At 38.3% G+C, this 25,516-nt stretch overlaps 1 protein-coding gene across 5 annotated transcripts in view; it reads right to left on the bottom strand.

The window, feature by feature from the left end:
* C1H11orf49 (chromosome 1 C11orf49 homolog) overlaps nucleotides 1-25,516 on the bottom strand; it is a 191,563-nt gene that overhangs the window by 154,663 nt on the left and 11,384 nt on the right. For all 5 annotated transcript variants that reach the window (XM_042445411.1, XM_042445415.1, XM_042445410.1 and 2 more), the window contains exon 2: nucleotides 12,581-12,683. In XM_042445411.1, the coding sequence (XP_042301345.1) occupies nucleotides 12,581-12,660 (80 nt within the window). In that variant the 5' untranslated portion in view covers nucleotides 12,661-12,683. The remainder of the gene's footprint in view (nucleotides 1-12,580; nucleotides 12,684-25,516) is intronic.

Here is a 25,516-nt window from a genome sequence, read left to right as displayed (position 1 = left end):
ATGCAGATGATACCTTACTACTAGACGGAAGCATCACAGACTTGGCACAATCACTAAAGAAAGTCAAAGAAGAAAGTGCAAAGGCAGGCCTAATGTTAAACATAAAGGAAAAAAAAAAATAATGACCTTGGAGGATTTACATAAATTCAACCTAAACTTCAGAAGAAGATTAGGAATGGGAAGGGCAGCTGTGAAAGAACTAGACAAAATCCAAAAGTGTAAAGATATATAGCTGAATACAAAAGTTAGAATCGTCCAAGCCACTGCATTTCCCATTACCATGTATGGATGCAAGAGCTGGACAATGAAGAAAGCAGATAGGGAGAAAATTAATTCATCTGAAATGCAGTGCTGAGGACACATGGATAGCCAAAAAGACAAACAACTGGGCCCTATAACAAATCAAATCTGAACTCTCCCTAAAAGTCAAGATGACTAAATTGAGGCTGTCATACTTCGGCCACATCATGAGAAGACACAACTCATTAGAAAAGACAATGATGCTGGGCAAGATAGAGGGCAGTAGAAAGAAAGGAAGACCACGTACCACATGGATAGAGTCAATCAGGGAGACCACAGGCCTGAGCCTACAGGACCTGACAGAGAGGCAGATGACAGGGTGGACTGAAGATATCTCATTCACAGGGACACCATGTGTCAAGGTCAACCTGAAGGCAGCTAACAACAATAAACAGTCAGGTCTTCTGTGGGACATCTACTTCAGCTGTGTAGGACTAAACAGGCACAGCCACACTTAGACTGTGGAATGACCTGGTCTTAGATGCCTCTACACTAATGCACAGAGCATGGGAAATAAACAAGATGAACTCGAACTCCTAGTACAACAAAGCAAATATGATTAAATAGGCATCACTGAAACCTGGTGGGATGAGTCTCATAATTGGAATGTAGAAATAGAGGAGTATAACCTTTTTAAGAGAAATAGGTCAAACAGGAAAGGAGGAGGAATAGCCTTATATGTCAGGGACATTTACACCAATGATGAGATCCAGGACATCAATCCTGGAAGCCAGGTGGAGAGCATCTGGATAAAAATTAAAGGGCAGGGAAACAACAAGGATGTTATGGTGGGAGTCTACTACAGACCCCCAAGTCAGATGGAGGAATTGGATGATGTCTTTCTAGAACAGATAACCACACATTCAGAAAGGAGAGATGTAGTAGTGATGGGCGACATCAACTATCCTGATATTTGCTGGAAGTCAAACTCAGCCAAATCCTCAAGGTCTAGCAAATTCCTCACTTGCCTTGGAGACAATATCATTGTCCAAAAGGTGGAAGAGGCAACAAGGGGTTCAACTATTCTAGATCTTATCCTAACCAACAAGGATGACTTGGTTAATGGGGTGCAAGTGGTGGGATCCTTAGGTGGAAGTGACCATGTTCTCCTGGAGTTTGTTATACAATGGAAAGGAGAAGCCAGGCAGAGTCAGACACACATCCTAGACTTTAGGAAAGCTGATTTTAGTAAACTTAAAGAAATACTGGGTGTGATCCCATGGTCGACAATACTAAAAGAGAAGGGAGTTCAAGATGGATGGGAGTTTCTTAAAAGGCAGACTCTGAAGGCACAATTTCAAACAGTTCCAACGAGGAAGAAAAATGGGAGATGTCTCAAGAAACCAGGATGGATGACTAAAGAACTTTCAACTGAGCTAAGATTAAAAAGGGACATGTATAAGAAATGGAAAAATGGGGAAATCACCAAAGAGGAATTCAAACAAATAGCGAGCCTGTGTATGGGTAAAGTCAGAAAAGCCAAAGCACAGAATGAACTCAGGCTTGCTAGAGAGGTTAAGAACAACAAAAAAGGCTTTTTTGGATATGTCCGCAGCAAAAGGAAGAAGAAGGAAATGGTAGGGCCACTGCGTGGAGAAGATGGCAAAATGCTAACAGAGGACAGAGAAAAGGCAGAATTACTCAACACCTTCTTTGCCTCAGTCTTCTCAGAAAAGGCAAAGGGAACTCAACCTGACGATAATGGAGCAGAGGACAGAAAAGAGGAATTTCAGCACAGAATAAGCAAAGAGATAGTACAGGAATACCTTAGTACAGGAATACCTGTTTAACCTAAACGAATATAAGTCTCCAGGACCAGATGAACTACATTCAAGGGTATTAAAAGAACTGGCAAATGTAATATCGGAGCCATTGGCAATAATCTTTGAGAAGTCCTGGAGAACAGGAGAAGTCCCAGCAGACTGGAGGAGGGCAAACGTTGTCCCCATCTTCAAAAAAGGGAAAAAAGAGGATCCCAACAATTATCATCCAGTTGATCTGACATCAATACCAGGAAAGATTCTAGAGCAGATAATTAAACAAAGAGTCCGTGAACATCTAGAAAGCAATGCCATAATCACAAAAAGTCAACACGGGTTTCAGAGAAAGAAGTCATGCCAGACAAACCTGATCTCTTTTTTTGATAAAATTACCAACTTGTTAGATGAAGGGAATGCTGTGGATATAGTATATCTTGATTTCAGTAAGGCCTTTGACAAAGTTCCCCATGATATTCTTGCAAACAAGCTTGTAAAATGTGGGCTAGACAAGGCAACTGTTACATGGATTTGTAATTGGTTGACCGGCCGAAGCCAAAGAGTGCTCAACAATGGCGCTTTTTCATCCTGGAGAGAAGTGACCAGTGGGGTCCCACAGGGCTCTGTCATGGGCCCAGAGCTATTCAACATCTTTATCAATGACTTGGAGGACAATATTGGGGGCATACTTATCAAATTTGCAGATGACACCAAATTAGGGGGAGTAGCTAATACTCCAGAGGACAGGATCAAGATTCAAAATGACCTGAACAGACTAGAAAACTGGGCCATAACTAACAAAATGAAATTCAACATGGAGAAATGTAAAGTACAGCACTTAGGGCGGAAAAACGAAAAGCACACATATAGGATGGAGGACATCTGGATGAATGAAACTACATGTGAAAGGGATCTAGGAGTCCAAGTAGACCATAAGTTGAACATGAGTCAACAGTGTGATGTGGCAGCTAACAAGGCCAATGCGATTTTAGGCTGCATCAATAGAAGTATAGTATCTAGATCAAGGGAAGTCATAGTGCCACTATATTCTGCTCTGGTCAGGCCCCACCTGGAATATTGTGTCCAGTTCTGGGCACCACAATTCAAAAAGGACATTGAGAAACTGGAGCGTGTCCAAAGGAGGGCGACTAAAATGGTGAAAGGTCTGGAAACCTTGCCCTATGAGGAACGACTCAGGGAGCTGGGGATGTTTAGCCTGGAGAAGAGAAGGTTAAGAGGTGATATGATAGCCCTGTTCAAATATTTAAAGGGATGTCATATTGAGGAGGGAGCAAGCTTGTTTTCTGCTGCTCCAGAGACTAGGACCCAGAGCAATGGATGCAAACTACAGGAAAAAAGATTCCACCTCAACATTAGGAGGAACTTCCTGACAGTAAGGGCTGTTCGACAGTGGAACACACTTCCTCAGAGTGTAGCGGAGTCTCCTTCCTTGGAGGTCTTCAAGCAGAGGCTGGATGGCCATCTGTCGGGGATGCTTTGATTGTGATTTCCTGCATGGCAGGGGGTTGGGCTGGATGGCCCTTGTGGTCTCTTCCAACTCTATGATTCTATGATTCTATGATTCTATGACCTGCCATAAAAGATTCAGCAACTAAACATGAATTTAAAACAGTATTAAAGATCTATCTCCTCTGGAAGGCTTATCCAATTAATTTTAAAGTATACATTTTAAATTATTATTATTATTATTATTATTATTATTATTATTATTATTATTATTATTATTATTTCTTACCTACCTCTGCCCAAGGGTCAAAGCAAGATACAACATAGATGAAAATACAAAATACAATTATGATTATCATTATTATTATTGGGTTGCAAATCTCAAACTCAAATATGTGCATATTTTGGTTTGCAATTTTGCTAACATTTACATTTTTCACACATTTTGTCCATTGTCTGAAGTACTGTATATCTGACGGCATTTTCAAACATATACATTTAGTCACATATCATCATTTGGGGAAGGTGAAAGAAACATTCCCATGATTTCTTGCCAATGATAGGAAAGCTAAAAATAGCTAGGCTTAGCATTTAGCAGGTTCTACCTCGATAAATCCATTAAAATTTTGGTTAATATTAGTTTCTTTTCTATCCCAAGGCTCAAATGGCATATTGGTTAAATTTGCAGGACTATTCACACTGGCCAGTAAAGAAAATCGAAAATATACGTTAGTAATACTTTTATTAAGCCAGCCAGAAAGCTGAAAACTAGCATCTGAAGCACACTGACATCTTCATCAGGCAAAGATGGCCAAAAAACTACACAGGAGAAACAAAAGTGAGTCACAAAAGCCTGCAGGGATCTGTATCTTGTAATTTTGGATGTTAAATCAGAGTGTTTTTATGCAGGCAAAAATGTGAGTCCTCACTCCCACCACAGTCCCCAGCACAAAGGCTGAAAGGAGACCGGACCTTTCCTTTCTCCACTGGAGCCACAAAAGATCTTCTGAGATCTGAAAGCCCCCTTTTATTACCAAATTCTTTGGTAATTATTTGGTAAATTTGTACACCACAAAGAGGATGTTCTATGGTTTCTTTAGGCATTCCAAGTGGAAGTCACTGAGCATCTATGTGCCTCCACATACCTGGATTTTTGGGTCATATAAACAAACCTGCAGAATTCCAGGATTCATCCTGGGCAAGCTGTGAGCTGAAGGAGAAACCATATTCTCCGAGTTGCTTTTTCACCCAAGCAGAAGAAGACACAGGCATACCAAAGCTTACTCACATCCCTTACTATGCCATATGATTGAACAGTTGCACAAAGAGGTCTAATTATACTGAACAAAGCAACTAGTTGGGGAAAAGTTCAGCTGTCCCCCTACCATGCCCCTCATCTTTTATTTAACTGCATTTCTCTGGGCTGCTTTAGGTTTTCAAAAATGTGGAGAAAAATATAGACTTTGCATGACTTGCCATTTGCTCCCATTGCACAAAAGACATTTAAAGGATTCTCTGCTTCATATCTTTGCTTGGATGGAAGATTTTACTGGGAAACAATGTGGAATGTCAGGAATGCCAGCAATGTTCAGTACACAAATGGCCACCTGTGCCACACACAGCATGGCATTCCCCAATACTGTCATTTTTCACAAGCTGTGACCTCCCTTACCCCTATTGACCTGAAGACAAATACATCATTCTTGTAATTATCTGTTATTCATGTTGAGCCATTGCAGCCTGGTTTTAGGAACACTTAATTCTTTAAGGTATTCACCATAGTCTTCACATTGTCATACCTACATTAAGGATTAAGGAGTCAAGAGAAAATTCCTATCCTTCCAAAAACAAAATCTGTTTCATTAAGGCTATTTGTTCCTTTTGAATTGCCTCAATATGAAATCCCTCAGATCTAGAAAGAGCATAAAAGGCTATACATCTTAAATATTTGGAATAAAACACAAATCAAAGTGCCAACCATTGGAACTCAATTCAATGTTTTTGTTTTTTCTATTTTTTCCAAAAAAAAAAAAATCAGTTTCTGAAAGATGAAGAATAGATAAGAGTTAAAGATTAGTATACCGCAAAGTACAGTGGTTATTTAATTACTTTCTACCTTGTATTTCTTTTGACCAAGCCCTTCATATCCACGGATTCTGCATGTATGGATTCAATCATCCAGGGCCTGAAAATACCCCCCCCCCCACAAAATTCACAAAAGCAAACGTTGATTTTGCCACTTTATACAAGGTACACCATTTTACTACACAACTGTATAAATGGGACTTGAGGATTCATACATTTGGGTATCCATGGGGGGTCCTAGAACCAAACCCTAGCAGATACCAAGGTTTCAAAAACACGAAAGAAGGTAAAGAAGAATTTGGTAGAAATCAAACAAAAAAAGTCACCAGGAGAACACCAAGTTTTTTCATCTACAGCCTTATTATGAAAATAGCATTTTACTCCTACAAAGGGAAATGTAGTCCTCTGGATGTTACTGAGCTACAATCTCACTGTCTATGTTGGTTAGGGTTAAAATCCAACATCATGGCATATTCTTCATCCTCCTTTATGCAGAAGACCTCCACCTACTCATGTTTCCTTCCTCCTCATGTTTAGTATAGGAAAAATTGGAAATACAGATATACCTCAGTTATATTCTTTCCCTGTGTGACCTTTATTGCACTGTTTACTACAGACGTGCTGCTGCAACATGACACCAAAAGTCTGTGTTTCTCTAGCCCTCTTTCACCATACCAATGCTGGTAGGTGGAAAGAGGAGGTGGGTTGGTGTAAAAAGACTAAAAATGAACTTCTTGTCAGATGCTTTGTTAACTGAGATGTGTCTCTATGATGGCTACAAGCTGGAGAATAACTAAAACCAGAAGAAATAAACAACACTGACTTTTCTTTATTCTCCAAACTGTTGCTTTAGGATTTTCTTCCAAAAGTGCCAATCGATCACTTTATTTACATACGGTCTTTCCCCCCCAAAATGGGACTCAAGGCAATTTACATAATAAAAGTGTACAAGTTAAACCAAATATAGTGAAAAACATGCAAAAGGTTACTATTAAAAATAATACTAAACTGTCTGTATTATTAAAACCGTAGAAAATATTAATTTAAAAGCACAAAATAAAAACACTACCACATCAAAATAGAAAAACCATTATGTAAAACGGCCATTTCTCTAATGCCTGTTGGAAAAGAAGCCTTCACTTGAGAGCAGAAAAATAACAAAGAGGACACTGACCTAACCTCTGAAGGAAGGGAATTCCAGAGTATAAGAACAGCCATGGAGGCCATCTCCCACCAAATGTGTCAGGAAAGGTGGTGGGATTGAGAGAACTTACTTCCCCAAATGTATTAGTAAATTAGAAGGATAACAAAGTACAATGAGGTTTTGTGGACGGAAGGTGCATAAAAATGGAATTGATTTCAGTTGTTTCCAATTCCAAAAATGCAGTTCAGCATGGGTGCAGATATAACAGGTCAAATCCCATCCATGCTGCGCAACCTGGAGGACAAGAATTTCAGATATTTAGGCACTCTTTTATACACACACACACACATATATAATGACCAGACTATATTGTTTTCTCCTGTCCACCCATGTAAGCCATCTAGGAATGGGACCTGAATCATTACATTCCAAAACAGAACCAAGTTTAGAAGGTATTTATTATAGAATAAAAGAAAAGAAGACAGAATATGGCTGCACGCACACGGAAAAATAAACAGAATAGATATAGGCATCTTGGACTTTCATATAACGCACACACACAAACACACAGTTCCTTTGGTCATTCATTTATAGTATGAGCAATCCTTCTGGGATGCCTCTAATAAACTAAATTCCCATATTGTCTCACCTAGGAAACTGCATTTTTCACCTTAACGTGCTACAGTACTACAACAGTTGCAAACCATGACTGGCATCTTGTTCAATATTTACAAGACTGTAAGCTGGACCTTTTTTTTTAACTCCTGAGATTCACATTTACCATCCTCAATGACCAAACATGGCCACAAAAACTTACCTCTTAAGCCAGGCAGAACCCCAAACAATGGGGTATAGATATTGTAGATCATGTCAAACTATGACTGCAGCACTCTCTTGTTTGTAGGACACATTGAGACAAACAGTTGCAACATGACCCCACAGAGGTATCTCCAAATGTCTGGCTTGTCCCATGACTGAGACAGCGCTGCAGTCTTAATTTCCCAGTACCTTTATTGCAGAGCCTCAGAAACCCTTTTCTTGGGGCACTGCCTGGCTTAAGTAGTAGGTTTTTGAGAAGTAACATTGGCAGAGGTAACTATGATTATAGAAGTCCATCACAGCTATATCTGTTGATGTATATCTTAGCCAATGATTTCACATGAACTGGCCATGACATTAACTACAATTTGCTCCAAACCATGCTGATCAAAGACAGGACTCCTGGCATGTATTATCAACTTAATGCATAGAAAAGAGTTGAGATTGGCATTGCCTGCCATTGTAATGGCAATTCTGTAGAATTCTGTATGTTGCTAATTGGACACCACACACACACACACACACACACACACACACACACACACACAGAGGAATGACAGACTAGATTAGACAAAACACATTAGTATTACACACACGTACAGTCAATAAGAATGCATGTATAGATAGTAATTCTATGTATAAAAACATCTTTCAGGGTGTAAATACCTTGAACACACCAGATCCTGTTTGATCTTAGAAGCAGAGTCAGGTCTGGTGCACTTGGATGTAGGAACGTGGAACCAACAAGAAATACCAAGTACAGTACTATACACTACATTTCAGAGGAAGGGAATGGTAAACCACCTAAGTATTCTTTGCCTAAGAAAATCCTATGAAATTCATGGGGTTGTCATAAGTCAACAGGTGACTTCAAGGCATACAAAAAACATCATGTGTAAAACACTTCTCAACCACTACTATTGCTGTTGCTGAGCTTTCCAAACTTTCCAACAAGATTACTTCTTGCTTTGTTACCTTTTTTCCATGCCAGGATCCTGTCCTGAACCTCCCTGCTTTTTCATTCACACTAACACAGATTCTTGAAACTCCTGCCATTTTCCACAAAGTAACTTTCCTTCACTGTGGTTATTGATATAATTCTCAATCCAACACCTGTTCTCCATTAGATATCAAACTAGACATGGAAGAAAAAGGCAAAATAAAGGACTAGAAGAATTATGACCAAATGTCAAATTTTTCACAACTGTATTTAAAGAAATGTATATATTGTGTCTATAATCTAGCAACTAACTTGGAAATAATACATCAAAGCAGGCAGTGCTTCCTTCCACACACAAAAATTATCCACTGGGTCCATTTTTAACTTTTGTATTGTTAAGTGATAATTGTGCCAGTGGGTAAGCTACAACAGGGACAAGAGCTGCAGGCATAATGTTATAACTGAAGCAATTTAAAAGGTTTGATGATGATAGGCGATGTTCAGCACAGAAACAATAAATAGTTCATACTGTAAACTCAAACAGCTACAGTGCAGTGAATCCAATGATCTCTCTCTGACTCTAGAAAAGCAAAGCAAAAGAAAAGAAATCGAAAAGGAAAAGTGAGTGGGAGAGGATAATGGGAAGTTCACAGTGAAATGAGTTTACAACCACTGAAAATGGGGAGATGTTGAGGGGAAATTGAATGCACATTGATGCAAAACCCAGAAATTAATCTTCTCTCTGTCACAGGGAGAACTGCAGTCATCTAATCATGACTGATTTGTCATTTTTAAATAGGACCCATTTATCGATATTAATCACTATCTTATTGGAACCAACTAAGGGGCGAAACAATCAGCTGCCCAGCGGCTTGGAGGCATAGAAGGTTGAATCCAGAGCAAACGGAGGTACTAGCGATAGGTTCCCTAGGTCCTGGGAAGGAAATTAGTCAACCTGTCCTGGACAGGGTCACACTTCCCCTAAAGGACAAAGTTTGCAGTTTGGGAGTACTCCTGGACTCATCACTATAATTGTCATCTCAAGTAGATGCAACAGCCAGGAGTGCATGGTATCAACTTCGGTTGATGTGCCAACTGCATCCCTACCTGGACCGAAAGGACCTTGAAGCAGTGGTACATGCACTGGTAATCTCTCGCCTTGGTTTCTGTAATGCGCTCTATATGGGGCCACCCTTGTACCAAGTTCTGAAGCTTCAATTAGTACAAAACGCAGTAGCCAGATTATTCACTGGTTCTTCGAAATTTGACCATATAACACCTACCTTGAAAGATCTTCATTGGTTACCTGTTAGCTTCCGGGCGCAATACAAGATGTTGGTTATCACCTATAAAGCCCTACATGGCTTGGGCCCGAGTTACTTAAAGGAACGCCTCTCCCTGTATAATCGCTCCGCACTCTCAGAACGTCTGGGGGAAATCTGTTGGAAGTACATCCATCCAGACTGGTTTCAACTTCTCAAAGAACCTTTACTTCAGTGGCTCCTAAACTATGAAACAACCTCCTGGAAGAGATCTATCTTATTACCTCCTTAGAGGATTTCAAGAGGGCAGTTAAGAAGGCAAGCCTATCCACCCAATCTTCTGTAAAGACATAATTCACTCTTCTATTCAGGGTCAGAATATTATATCTTATAATTGGTTGACTGTACTGTTTTTAATTGTTTTAATGCTTGAAAATTATGTTTTATTCTTGTATGTTATTGTTGGGTTGTAATCCCACCTTGATCCACCTGGGAGAGGCAGGAAAATATAAATAATTTGTTGTTGTTGTTGTTGTTGTTGTTGTTATAGCATTTAGATGCCACATGCCCACAATATGCTCGGGAGTCACCCAGCTGCCTAGATGTGGGCCAGCTTCCAGGCGCTCCGACAGTGCAGCGTTTAGAGCTGAACACTGCAGGAGAGCCATAAAACCGCAGCAGGGCAGGAAAAGCCAGATTTTTCCTGTCTCAAAAAAGAGTGGAAATTTGCCACTTCTTTTTAGGCTAGCAAAAAGGCAGATTGGGGCAGCTGTGTGCAGTTGCCACAGCCTCAATCCAGCTTTCTTAGGGGCAGCTTCAAGCCACCCCTTTGAGGCGGTCTGTTTTGCCCCTAAACAAAGCTGAAACTAGAGGTGGGAGAGAACTTTGGCCCACATTTTTAAGCAAAACAGCCTAATTCACACTTTCTGGATTAAAATGCAGATCACAGCACAGTTATCATTCATACTATGCATTTATCTAAAAACATGTCATTTTCTTCTCAGTACCCATATATGTATATAAAGGAAAGTGGTGTACAAAACACAGTGGGAAAGAATTTGGCAGAAGTGTTTGAAATATACAATATCCCAAACCTGAAAGAAAACTGATATAAAATGTTTTATCAATGGTATTTTAGCCCTAGCAAATTGGCTAAAATATATAAAAATTGTAATAGTAGATGCTAGCAGTGCGGTGAATCTGTAGGAACCCTCTTCCACTGTTGGGGGACGAGTAAACACGCTAAAAAATATTGGAGAATGATTAACGATTTAATTAGTGGGATAATTGGTAATAAATTAGAATTGAAACCAGAAATTTATTTATTGGGAATATTTGAAGACCAAATTGAAAGAAAATGTGGGGAAATCCTATTTTATATGATTACAATTGCCAGAGTCTTGTTTGCACAAAAATGGAAAGTAAAAGAAATTCCAAGTAAAGAAATTGGCTTTGGAAACTTTACAATATTATTGAAATGGGTAACCTAACTTGTTTATTAAAGGGAAACTCTCTAGAAAAATTCAACAAGGATTGGGAGAAAGTTACTGAATTTATAAGAGAGTAATGGGGGAAATAGCAATTCTGAATTTGAAATAGAGAAATAGGTTGATACCAAGGTAAAGCTATAGATATGTGAACTAAGCAAGTCAATGATGAAATTATAAAAGATTTATGAATAAAATAAGCATAATGGAAGGTTATATTATGAATTATATTAATGGAGAGAAGGAAAGAAAAAATAAATAAAAGTTCTAGGAAGTCAATATATATGTACAGAAAGAAGGATTAATAGCGAGGAAGTTGGAATGAATGTTTAGTATGTAGGTTTAGTATGTTATTATATTATAATCTGAATTTCTTTTAAGTAGATAAAAAGAAGAATTGATGTGGGAATGGATTATGAGGGATAGGTATGTAGCTGAAGGTGAACGTATGTTGAGAAAGAGGAGTAGGTATAAGTAAGAAGAAGGTAGGCGAAAGAAAATGAAAGTAAGGAAGGAGAGAAAGATTGGAATGGAAGAACAAAATGGCTAAAAGGGAAGGACAGATTGAGAAAGAAGAAGAAGAGGAGTAGTGTAAGAAGGAGAAAGGATAAGGAATAATTGGATGAGTGAGGCAAGGAAAATAGGAAAAGAGAAAAAGAATAATTAGTATTGATGTGGTAAAAATATTTTCTTTAAATTTGATGTTTGTTTTATATTTTCTTATTTTTAACTGAAACAGTTAAACATTATTATTTTAAAAAATTAAAAAATGTGTTTTTAAAAAACCAGAAATTTGTGCAAGAATAGAATTGAATTTAAGCCTGAATGCCCACAAAATTTGTCTATTAATTTATCCTCACTAGATGAGAACTATTTTATACTCAGCTCCTTTGAAATTCATTTAACTTTGTGCCAAGTATTAACTACTGACATGACTGGATATTTCTTTTGGTAAAAGCAACCAAAAAGTGCTTGTTTGATACCACTTTAAGTGCCATGCTCAATGCTACAGAATTCTGGGATTTGCAGTGTTGTGTAATAGTTATCCTTCTTTGTAATTTGTAATATTTAGCCTTCCCTGTCAGAGAGCTTTGGTGCCAGAGCAAGCTACAAATCCCAGGATTCCTTAACATTGAGCCATGGCAGTTAAAGCGGTATCAAACTGCATTATTTCTGCAGTGCAGATACAGCCTTGATAAACTGAACAAGCAGCTGAGCTGGACTTCATGGTTTACTTAAGTGATTCAACTGGCATTTGATGCCTGCATCGAGAAGTGATTTTCACGTTGCTCTTATTGCAATATTCCCCAAGTACTTACTATTCAGTGAAGAATCTGGCAATACCATATTGACTAATATCTTCTTTGCTTTCCAGAAGCTGACTCACTGCATCTTCCATATATGTGATGACATGTCTTTGAGCTGAAATATAAAAGAAAAACAATTCCAGAAAACTGAAATATTTGGGACCATGAAATTATTGATTTGTTTGCTAGGCTCTCAGTCTTTCAGTACATTACAAAGAGAAAGGATGTTTATCTTATTAATGGTAAAGACAATTGTTTTCCTATCACTTCTCTCTTTCCCCTAGCTTCGCAGAATAGTTAAACATTTCTGGATTTGTCGCCTGCTTTATGTCATTAGATTTTGCAGATGAAACACATACTGTGATGTAATCTTGTTATCAGATTAATCAAATGTGTTATGTAAAGCATAAATGATAAATGTTATATCCAAGATGATCTGACAGGTTTTTTCCTGGATCATTAAAAAATATATTAAGGGTTGATTTACATTAGCATTTTTCACATGTCAGTGAAAACTGCCATGAAGGCACAACTGTATTATAAACTGAAGATGTGTCTTTACAAAGGATCAAACATTAGTGCAAGCAGTGTCTAGAATGAAAATAATCAATGCCCCCAAGTCAGTCTTTTAGTGCAGCACTGGGAAACATAGATATAGTAGTTTTTTGTGGTTTTTTCAGGCTATGTGGCCATGTTCTAGAAGAGTTTCTTCCTGACGTTTCACCAGCATCTGTGGCTGGCATCTTCAGAGAAGATATAATAATAATAATAATAATAATAATAATAATAATAATCTTTATTTATATACTGCCTTTCCACAGTGATCAAAGTGGTTCACAAGACCACCAAATACAATTGCACAATACATCAAATACAAAATAAGTAAAACCGCGAGTGCATATATAATTAAACAAGCATCCTTAAAATCACAAATAAGTACATTAATAACATCTGTCAGTCATAAAAAGCATCTTTCAACAAAGAATAATTTCTACAGGGAGTCAGAAGGATATGCTGACTGGAAAAGATGGGTCTTTAAGGCTTTCTTAAAGGCATCTAAAGAGGAACTAAGCCTTATCTCCTCCGGAAGCTTGTTCCAGTATGTGGGAGCTGCAGATGAAAATGCTTTTTGGCGAGTTGATGCCAATCTCGTCTTAGGATATTCAAGTAAGCATTTCCCAGTAGTTCCGAGAGTGTGGGGCAGATTGTATGGGGAGAGGCGGAGCCTCTTAAAATTTTACCATTAAGCTTGTGAGGGTATTTTTAATTAATTACTAGTATACTTTCTTTCTCCTTCCCCCACAAGCATGGGCCATCACTTCTTTAACTAGTTTCAAAACTGAGTTGAAGACCATCCTATCCAGAGAAGCGTTCCCAGGCATTGCGTGACTATTATTTGCTATTTGACGTTTTTAATTTGTTGCCTTTTTTATTGAACCCTTTCCTGTATTGTTAGGTATTATTTATATGTATTGTGCTATTGTTTCTTAGATTGTACCCCATGGGTAGGTTTACTCTGATCTATTTTATTGTTTGTATGTACAGCGCTGTGCCAATCTACAGCGCTATATAAATAAAGCATTATTATTATTATTAGTAGTAGTAGTACTACTACTACTACTACTACTATTCTACAACTCCAAAGAAATCAAGTACATGCTTTTAAATGTTGATTTGTAGACAAGACTTTCTGAACAATTCAACCAGCTCATCCCTTGAAGACACCCAAATAGATACTTTTCCAGGAACAACTGGGTGCACATCACAGCAATGAGAGAACAGTAATCATATAAGAAGCATATGCTCAAGCAATTGAAAATGTGAGCATACCATTTATAACTAAAAGAGCAACTCAAGGGTAAGTTTAATTTTTTTCAAATGGCTTGAGATTTGAAATGACATGTAGGAAAATAAACTAGATCAGTAACAGGTATTATGCTGGTATTGCTGTACCATTCAACAACTGTCCAGAAAGATGGAGCACTATTTCTTCTTCACTGCTCAAAAGAAAGCAATGCTCTTTGGAAGCAACCCTTGTTTGTGGTGTATTGTTAAAGACCATGAGAACTCTTCTTACAAGTGCCATGGAATGCAACTGACCAAGCCATACATGTGCAGATCCAGTTGGGAGAGAAAATAACAAGTACAGAATTTTTTTGTGTTCAAACAGAAGAGAAAACTGTATGAGTTTATTCTTAAATAAGCTAAGAACTTATAAAATTATTGGAAGGCTGTTCCAAATGCCCATGCCCCAAAACTTCAACTATAGTTTAACAGTTACAGTACAAGGACACAGAACTGTGCAAAATTCCATCAGAAAACAGCACAAGGAAAATACTTTGGGGTTACAAATAGCTGGTGCTGGATTATTATTATTTTCTTCCTTGTCAATCGCCCCCTCTCCCTCTGCTTATTTCCCCAGCACCAACTCTGAGTGTAAGTTCTGCAGGCCAATTCAACTATGCTTGTAGTGACTTCACACACCTTTAGTACTTACAATGATAACCTCTGATATCTCAGCATGATTCATAGTTGGAATGGGAGGGTAGGCTGACCATAAGAGGAGACGTAGAGAAGATAATTTGCTAGTAGGAATTATGATTAAAACTTTAGAGGAATTCTGATTGTTATCACAGGTTTTCGCTGTCTAGAACACTATTTAGTACAATGGCAGACTAGGTAAAGCACACCCTGGAAAATACCTTGCAGCCGATAGCCAAGACTGAGCCAGAGGTTCAAAGATATTATCTGGCAATAAAAGATACAGGGCGTAGCTTTATTTAATTATTTTAATGCAAAGGAATAAATTTTAATTTATGTGAGTGATTAAAGAAAAATAACTCTGCGCACCTGTGTCGCCTCAGGGAGGAACAAGTCGTGCAACTCAGGCAGTCGCACTCCTAAAGTTAACAGCAACCAGGTTATTTTCATCTTCTCTCCGCCCTTTTTCCTGCGTGCCCAACTTCTGTACTCAGAGATCTCCCTCCCAGAAATTAACTGAGACAGCAGCAATACTTATTTGATCCAAATACAACATGCCAGTCAACAGTCTTGCTCTTCCTCTTACAAACTTCTTCCCCTATTGCTAGTGTCAGCCCCTCCCTTTCGTTGTTCGTTTAACACTGTGGAAAAGGAGATGTCTTTCTTGTTTGGCCTGGTCTTTTGCCTAAGCCCTGACCTCTGAACATCAGTGAATCGTTACACAAAGTCATGCCAAACATGCAACTGCTTTTGGTGCACCACAAAAGCTGTACTTAACAAGATTATGCTGTGCAACCTGTATTTAAAGGAGTTTAATTTGCTATGCACACTCCTAAAACCCTTATCAGCAGTCTCATAATTCTGCTACAATGGTGGCTTTAAATGTTGAAATAAACTTCCCAACCAATTACTGTTGATTTGAGGGAAAAAAATTCCCTGCGCTTCAGACAAAAAAGTTTCCCATCTAAAGGACATCACAAAAAAGGGAAATAGCTTGAGGTGGGAAAAGAGAAAAGAAAAAAAAAGAAAACACAGGCAATAGTTCTTAGTTACAATGTTCTTTTGATGACCAAGTGAAATAGAAATACTTCAAAGCAAGTACTGTATAAGGGAGTACTGCTGGCCCCTCAAGAGAAGTGATTGCACAATCCTTCCTTTTGTTACAACCTGCTGTGAAGGTATCTGTTGGGTGACAACTGAGAAATCATCATTATTGCAGAACTTCACAAACAAATGCACCTAATTTATAATTGTGAAGTTGAAGGCTTTCATGGCCGGCATCCATAGTTTTTTGTGGGTTTTTCAGGCTATGTGGCCATGTTCTAGAACAGTATCTTCCTGACATTTCGCCAGCATCTGTGGAAGTCTCTGAAGATGCCAGCCACAGATGCTGGAGAAACATCAGGAAGAAATTCTTATAGAACATGGCCACATAGCCCGAAAAACCCACCAAAAACTAATTTATAATTGTTTGAATTAACTGATTTGTTCTGTAGAATGCTTTGAATAATTATTTCCCTCTCAAATGTCTCCACCCATCTTTTACATAGCCCAATCACTCTTTTTTTTTTTCTTTTAAGGGGATGGATGGTGCCATATTAGCTGGTAAGTCAAGCTCAGCAGATAACACATTCAAACACTGATATCTAAGGAGAAAGGGTACAAATAGGAGCAAATAGGATTGGTGACAAAATTAAGCAGAACACATGTTTACCATAAATAATGCTTATTGGTGAGACATGGTTGTATATAGTTATGAAAAAAATCTGAAGGGGAAGACGAAGCAACTACTTGACTTATTTCTATTACTAGGCAAGTTAATGACTTTTTGAAACTCTATTCCTCCCCCCCCCAACACCTCATTTCTTGGATGTCTGCCAAACAAGAATAGAATCTAACAGTTAACTGATGAATCTGTGTTCTCATCTGGGTAAATTCTAATCAACATTTTATCCTTCACCTGTTCCTTGTATATAGCTTTGCTACTGATAAAGTTATTTGAGGGCAATCATAGAATCATATCAATTATAGAATCATAGAGTTGGAAGAGACCACAAGGGCCATCCAGGTCTATGCCTCTGCCATGCAGGAACTTACAATCAAAGCATCCCTGACAGATGGCCATCCAGACTCTGTTTAAAGATCTCCAAAGAAGGAGACAACACCACTCTCCAAGTCAGTTTGTTCCATTGTTACTGTCAAGACGTTCCTCCTAATGTTGAGGTGGAATCTCTTTTCCTGTTCCGGTTCCTGTTCTCTGGAGCAGCAGAAAACAAGCTTGCTCCATCTTCAATATGACAACTCTTCAAATATTTAAACAAGGCTATCATATCACCTCTTAACCTTCTCTTCTCCAGGCTAAACATACTCAGCTCCCTAAGTCTCTCCTCATAGGGCATGGTTTCCAGACGCTTCACCATTTTGGTTGTCGTCCTCTGAACATGCTCCAGCTTCTCAACATCCTTTCTGAATTGTGGTGCCCAGGACTGGACACCTGACCCAAGCAGAATAGAGTGGCACTATTATTTCCTTTGATCTAGATACGACACTTCTATTGTTGCAGCCTAGAATCGCATTGGCCTTTTTAGCTGCCATATCACACTGTTGACTCATGTTCAATTTTCACACGTAGTCTCATTAAGCCTGGTGTCTCTCATCCTATATCTATGCATTTCATTATTTTTTCCCCCTAAGTGCAGTACCTTACATTTCTTTGTATTGAAATTCATTTTGTTAACTTTGGTCCAGCTTTCTAATCTATTAAGGTCATTTTGAAATGTGATCCTGTCCTTTGGGGTATTAGCTATTCCTCCTAATTTGCAAATTTGATAAGCATGCTCCCTATTCTTTCATCAAAGTCACTGATAAAAATGTAGAATAGCACTGGGCCCAGGACGGATCCCTGTGGCACCCCACTGGTCACTTGGCTCCTGGATGAAGAGGAGCCATTGCTAAGCACCCTCTGGGTTCAACTGGTCAACCAATTACAAATCCTTCCCTAGCCCACATTTTACCAGCTTGTTTGCAAGAATGTCATGGGAACCTTGTCAAAGGCCTTACTGAAATCAACATATGCAATATCCACAGCATTTCCTTCATCTACCAAGCTGGTAATTTTATATATATATATAAAAAGAGATCAGATTAATCTAGCATGACTTGTTTTTCAGAAAACCATGTTGACTTTTTAAATTATTCTTCTAAATATTCTAAATATTCACAGACTCTATTTAATGATCTGCTCTAGAATCTTTCCTGGTATTGATGTCAGACTAACTGGACAATAATTGTTGGAATCCTCTCCCCCCCCCCCCTTTTTTTTTTTTGAAGATGGGGACAATGTTTGCTCTCCTCCAGTCTACTGGGACTCTTCTTGTTCTCCAGGAGTGCTCAAAAATTAATGTTGGTATTTCTTAGAAAACTGAAAGGACATAGTTATTAAGGTACATTTCTATAATCTAAGATTACAAAGGCCTATTGCTCTGACATAAATAATGGATCCAGTAGATGGAGGTACTGTACATGGCAGTCATATAAACAGCAATGAGGCTGGGACAATCAGCCTCTATTCAATAACAGTTGAATATTCTAAAGGTAAGTACTCCCCAATCTTTTAGCAGGTGGTTCCCAGTTTCAACCGAAGGACAGGAAGATTAGCACTTGAAGTTAATAACTCTCCCAACATTTTCTTGATCTTTTTGCATTTTAAAAGGAAATCCAGTGAAACTGTCAGATTCAGTGGCAGACCAAAGCACTTATTGGAAAGCTGGGGGAAGAGGAACAGCAAGCTGGGAAGGGGAACAGAAATCATAGCCAGCAAACCCATTACATACTGGATGGGGGGACAGAAGACAGATTAGGAGCTAACCAGGGAACCTCCAGTAGAACCACAAGGGTTTCCTGCTCCCTTTGTTTAACAGCAACAACAAAAAAGTGTGGGAACCCCAGTCCCCAAGTTCAATTAGGTTAATGAAATGCAAAATACTAAAAACACCAACCATGGATCTCTGTGTAAAAATAATGCAAGTTAGTTTCTAGTACTAAACCCAAGATGAGCATATGCTCAGAAGCACTCTGTTTCCCTTCACACACCCCTCTCTTTATGGAACTATTTTTAAATCTCCAAAGCTGGTCCCATCTTATCTATTCTCAGACATGTTTTCTAAGCAAAGCAACAGTCATTCTGAAGATTATGAAGACACTAGACATTAGGCACTTGTCCCTTCCCAACTAGCAGTGCAATCATGTACACATCTAGTCAGAGGTAAGCACTACTTAATTCAGTGGGACTTAATCCTAAATAAATGAGTATCAGATTGCAACACGAGGGTTGTCAAGAACATGCTGACTGGAGGAATGTGAGATTGTAACTGCTACAAAGACAGAGAGGATATGATAATGCCAATTTTTCATATCAGGTCCTGGAAAGGCTGAAACATATCACAATACAAACAATGCACTATCACTCCCTATATCATTCTGTTTAAGATACTGTTTATTCTTAATGCTTATCATGAGAATCCACTAAACTTTGGGAGAGTTAATATTTTTAAAATATTAACTGTGATGTGTTTTGAACTTAATTTTAATTTATTAAAATCAGTTTTATGAAATACTGTGGAGGGTAATCAAAATGTTTGACATTTTATCCTATCCTTTCTGAAAATACTAGCAGCCAAACTTAAGCAGAATATTAACCTGCCCCTAAAATCCTGATACACATTTCCTGATGCCTACAGGTGACAAGATTGATTCCAGATACTAGAGTACTTTGGCTGCCAATCTGATTAGAATTTCACAACCAATGTTCTGTGAGCATGTACAACAGAAACAAAATGTACAAGAGCAAATTGGGTTATTATATCCAAAATGCTAAATTTTGTCCACAGAGGTTGCACAGTCCTAAGACACAATGAAGCATCAGTTACTTAACAGTGTCTTTGTATACATACATAATGCAGAACAGTTGTCTTAAGATATGAACACTTTTTGAGAACAGTCATTCTCTTACAACAAAAGAGTACTCTACACTTGAGGAATAGTGTCCCTTTGGACAAAGAAGTATTTAAAAAACAAAACACACCTTTCTTGTATTGATTTATATCTGGAAAAATATATCAAGCCTACAGTCACACTAAACTTCACACTGGAACACATTTGACACATTTAGAGTTTTTCATGTAATACATATACAGCAAGAGGATTTATACTAAGTATAAATCCCTGGAATCTCCCTGGAAGCCAAGATGAGAAAGTTGTGGTTATCATACTTTGGTCGTCATGAGAAGGCACAACCCATTGGAAAAGGCAATAAGGCTAGGAAAGATGGAGGGATGTAGAAAGAGAGGAAGACCACATCCTAAATGAATGGACTCTATTAAGGAGGTCACTGGTATGACTTTGCATGACCTCAGCAGAGCAGTGGGAGATAGGGAGTCTTGGGGATGTCTCATCTACAGGGGTGCCATGAGTCTGGATCGACTCAGAGGCAGTTAACAACAACAAAACACCAAGCAGTAGAACCAGCATGGTGTAGAGGTTTGAATGTTGGACTAGGACTCTGGAAGACTAGGGTTCAAATCCCCATTCAGGCATGGAAACTCACTGGGTGACCTCAGGCAGGTCAACCTCTCTCAGCCTTAGAAGAAGACAATGGTAAACCATCTCCAAATAAATCTTGCTACGAAAACCCTAGGATAGGATCACCAGAAGTTTACTTGAAGGCACATAACAACAAACACCAATTAAGGTGCAAGAATGTTGGATTCAACAAAAGACACAAAGATTCACAGTCATCCTAAGCCATGAAGGACTCTGGCTGATCTTAGGTTAAATAATTATTTATCTGTATAATCTTGTGAAATTACTGTGACCAGCTCTGATGTCTCAAGGAACAGGCACAGTTGGTGCACAAACTTTAAATGTGCAAAAGCACTTCTGGTCACTGCAGAGACCTGGGCCTCCAGATTCAAAGCCGAGTCCAAGACTACCTCCTAACTGCGAACCTGCATCTTCAGGGGGAGTGTAACCCCATCAAACACATGCTGGATTCCCGTTCCCTGATCTGCCTTCCAACTGACCAGGAGCACCTCTGACTTGTCTGGATTAAGTTTCAACTTGTTTGCCCTCATCCAGTCTATTACAGATGACAGACACTGGTTTAGGTCCAGGACAGCCTCCTTGGACTGAGGTAGAAAGGAGTAGTAGAGTTGAGTGTCATCGGCATATTGATGGCACTGCACCCCAGAACTCTAGATGATCTCTCCCAGGGGTTTCATGTATGTCAAATAGCATAGGGGATAACATAGAACCCTGAGGGACCCCACAGGCCAATGGCCAGGGGGTTGAGCAGGTAAAATTGGTAAAAAGGTAAAATTGTGTGCCAGACTTACTTTAATATTACATGCTTTGACTACCCGGGGGGGGGGGGGGTTTAAAACAAAAAACAGTCTAAATACATTCAGGTTTGCGAATGCATTCGCAAACAGATGGGATACAGGCGAAGATTGGCTGAGGTATGAACATTTAATTAAATCTACTGAAACTCGAAATATAATAATAAAAACCAGAGAAGAGATATTGATGGAAGGAAGATATGTAAACTGGTTTACATATTATCAAATTAAGAAAAGATTAGTGGAAGATATGGAAACTCCGGGTATTGATTTAAAGCTGACGAATTTAGATAAAATAATTTTTGATGATGGAGAAAAAAAAATCTCTAAATATTATAATTTGTTTAGGGAAAGGGAATACGAAAAAGAACCTGTGAAACAATTTATGATAGATTGGGCTAAGGATTTGGGGAGAGAAATACCATTGGACGCCTGGGAATTGCCGTGGAAAAGAACTAAAGCTTTTACTAGCTGTCAGGACTTAAAAGAGAACTTCCTAAAAGTTAGTAATAGGTGGTATTATACCCCAGCTAGAATAAAGAAGATGTTTAAAAAAGATAGTGATCTTTGCTGGAGATGTCATAAAGAAAAGGGCACAACAATCCACATGTGGTGGAAGTGCGAAAAGGTTAAAGAGTTTTGGAACGAAATTCACTCTATAATGCAAAGAATCTTAGGTATAACATATAAGAAAAGACCAGAAGTTTATCTTCTAAATATGACTTACTACTTGGATTCGGAGGATGAAAGGAGGGTATGGAAGTTTTTTTTGTATATGATAACTTTGGCTAGATTGATACTGGCCAAACACTGGAAAAGTGAAGAAAAATTGCAAATTGAGGACTGGTTAACAAAGCTAAGTGATATAAGACAAATGGATTTACTTACATGTAAACTGAGTGATGAGAAGAAGAAGAATATTGATAAGGAATGGGAACGGGTAGCTGTATTCCTACAAACAAGATGGGGTCTGGATGAAAACCTGGCAAGATGGATTATATGATAATGTAATTAACTGGAGGATATGGGAGCTAATTTGTGCATTACACAGGATGAAAATAACCCAGGTATATGATATTAAATGATCACAGTTCTAAACGGGATTATTTGGATAAATATCTTTGGGGATTTTAAAGAGTTATGCACAATGTTAAGTAACTTGATTTGGGGCATTACTTGAGTTTGTTAAGTTATGTTTTGACTTGATTGAAAACTCCCCATTTGTAAAAAGGAATTGTGTATTGTTTATAGGCAAGAAGCAGTAAGAAAGCAGGAGATCAACACAAAGAAATTTTATTTTTTATGAAGACAGGAAGAATTCACGCCAAAAACATCGGGTGGAAATGTTATAAGTTTTCAATTACATTGTACTATATAAAATCGTGTAAATCAGCGTAATTGTGAATGGATGTGATTGTAAAATTAATAAAGAGAATTGTTTTCAGTGAAAATAAATAAATAAATAAATACATTCAGGTTTTTTCACCCAAGATTTAGGGTTAAAATCAAGGCATGGGAGCAGCAGTAAGAAATACAGGTGTTACAAACATGCCCTGTCTGCTAGGTAGCTGGACATTGTTTCACATTTCACCATTCCTCTGTGGCTGAATCTCACTGCATATATAATGCAGTTTGACACCACTTTAACTGTCTGGCTCCATCCTATGGAATTCTGGAATTTGTCGTTTGTTATGGTACCAGAGCTCTGACTGAGAAGGCTAAATAACTCACAAAACTACAAAACCAAAAATTCCATAGCATTGAACCATGACAGTTAAAGCAGTGTCAAACTATGTTATTTCTGCCATATGAATAGAGCCTTTCGCTCCAGTACTACTGTTTATATCTGAATAGAAATGGAAAAGACCACCGCATATGAATCAGAAATCTTTTGAGAAGTTGGTGGGCTAATATAGCAAGTATGCTTCCTCCTAGCCTGCATTGGGCAAAAACATTTTTTTCTAGCACGAGACTATTTCAAGTTCTATAGAAGACACTACTGTCCCTTAAAAAAAATAGAAGACAAATGGCTGACGCTGGAAGAAAAGATCTACATATGTGTGTGAATCAAAGTAAAATTGTCATACATTATAGAAATCTTGATTTTTGTGTGCTGTTTCCTTATCAGATCATATCAGTGTGCCTCAATACATATAAAGCCTCCATGCTAACAGTACAGCACAAAATATTTTATTTTCCTCACTCTTAATATTTTGCAGCTCTGGTGCCAGAAGCTTAAACTGCTCTTTAGAGTGTGGAGGTTAGCTGAGCATTACATTTGGTTGACATTACAGCCTGCCAGGAGCACATTACTACAATGATTCGTTTTCTCAATGCTTATTTTCTCCCTCTGTTCCAAGGTTTTAGACCTTATCTTCAAATGCCTGTAGCCAGGCTATTCTGGCTGACACTCAAAAAACATGTCCTGCCATAACAGCTACAGTCCACTGAACTATTCAAGCTGTCAGCCAAGAGAGGGAGAAAGAGAGACACGCACGTGAGGGCAGTTCTGTCTTGGCAGATGATCCCATGCTGGCAAAGTTGAAGGTGCTGATAGTCAGGAACAAGCTGCCCTGAATAATAAGAGCAATCTTTGTTGGTTATATGCTTCACTAACTGAGGCTATGATTTGAAAACCATTTAGCTGGGAGTAAGCCTTGGTGAAATCAATGAGAATTACCAAAGCAAATACATCTCTAGGATTGCCTTGAAAGGTGCTGAAAACACAACTATTTGACACAGTACAAATTTATAAAATCCACTATTAATTGTTTTGGAAGCCACTGGAATCTGGCTAGTATCAGAAGTTTGGAAACCTAAACCCACAACTGGAGGAATGTTTTTAAAAGTCACATCCATATGCACCTGGGATGGAATCTGAAAAGTATCTAGACTTTGTATAGTTCAATTACTTTGCTTTGAAATTTGTTCCAGTGATGTATGGGAAACTGGCATCCCCAAGTGTTTTTACGACTGCAGCTTTAAACTATAATCTTCAAAGTGCTAGCTATACATCAGGCTTCAATGTCAAAATTGTATTATCAGGTATAGATAGGTTCCTGCTGCTTAACTGCTCACTCCAGATGGGCTACCACACAGTGGGCAGAGTCATAATGAAATATAATACATTCTAACTTTCTTAATATCTTCTTAATCAAAGTTGTTTTAACCCGCACTTAAAACTTCTGACCAAAGAATCTTGTGGCACCTTAATGACTAATATTTTTTGGTATTTAAGCATATGTTTTCATGGACTACACCCACTTCCATCAGATGGGTTTTTGCCAAATAGTTTGTGCCAAATAAAAGTTGTTAGTCTCTAAGGCTCCACAGGACACTTTGTTGTTTCTTTGCTGTAACAGACTAACATGTCCACCCCACCCGCCCCAGAAACTAAAATATCAAAACATGCAAACATAATTTTTGTCTCTTCAGTGCAACTGATTGTTTGACACCATATTTTATATTTATAGCAAGGACTCTGCAGAAAGCAAAGAGGACAAAGCAAATAACTAATCAAGACAAACAAAACGTAACTAGTTGTTTGCCAACAACATTTTGCCTTACACTTGCACGATTTTGTGATTCTAACACTTTGTTAACCCCACTTATCACTATTTACAGGGGACTTCTCTACTCTTTGGCAAAAGGAGTTGGCCTGGCATGTCATTCCACAGATAGTGTTACAATGCACAGTACATGTTGCTGATCTACGACATGTGTTGCAAGGCTATACAATCTGGCAGTATTTTACCACTAAGGACAACATGGGTCAAATGGAATCTAAATTAAGAACAAAAGCATTTCTCAGCCTTGAGCTCAGCTGAAAACAAGCACTTCTGTGTTAAGGTAGCATAGCAATAAGAAAGAGCAACCTTTACAGACAGACCATGCTGAGACTGCCACATAGCCTTTCAGTGTCTCTTTCTCTTTTATTTAGAATACAGATATACCTCAGGTAATCAAATAGATTTTCCTGGGCATAATTTTTATTTTAAAAAATGGTATCAGAGACAAAAAAAAAACATGAAAAGAATAGGGCTAGATTCCTACAACACAAAAAAGAGCAGTC

This window comes from Sceloporus undulatus, chromosome 1, assembly GCF_019175285.1.
Source record: "Sceloporus undulatus isolate JIND9_A2432 ecotype Alabama chromosome 1, SceUnd_v1.1, whole genome shotgun sequence".
Lineage (NCBI taxonomy): Eukaryota > Metazoa > Chordata > Lepidosauria > Squamata > Phrynosomatidae > Sceloporus > Sceloporus undulatus.
This window is presented reverse-complemented; position numbering and strand designations above follow the sequence as displayed.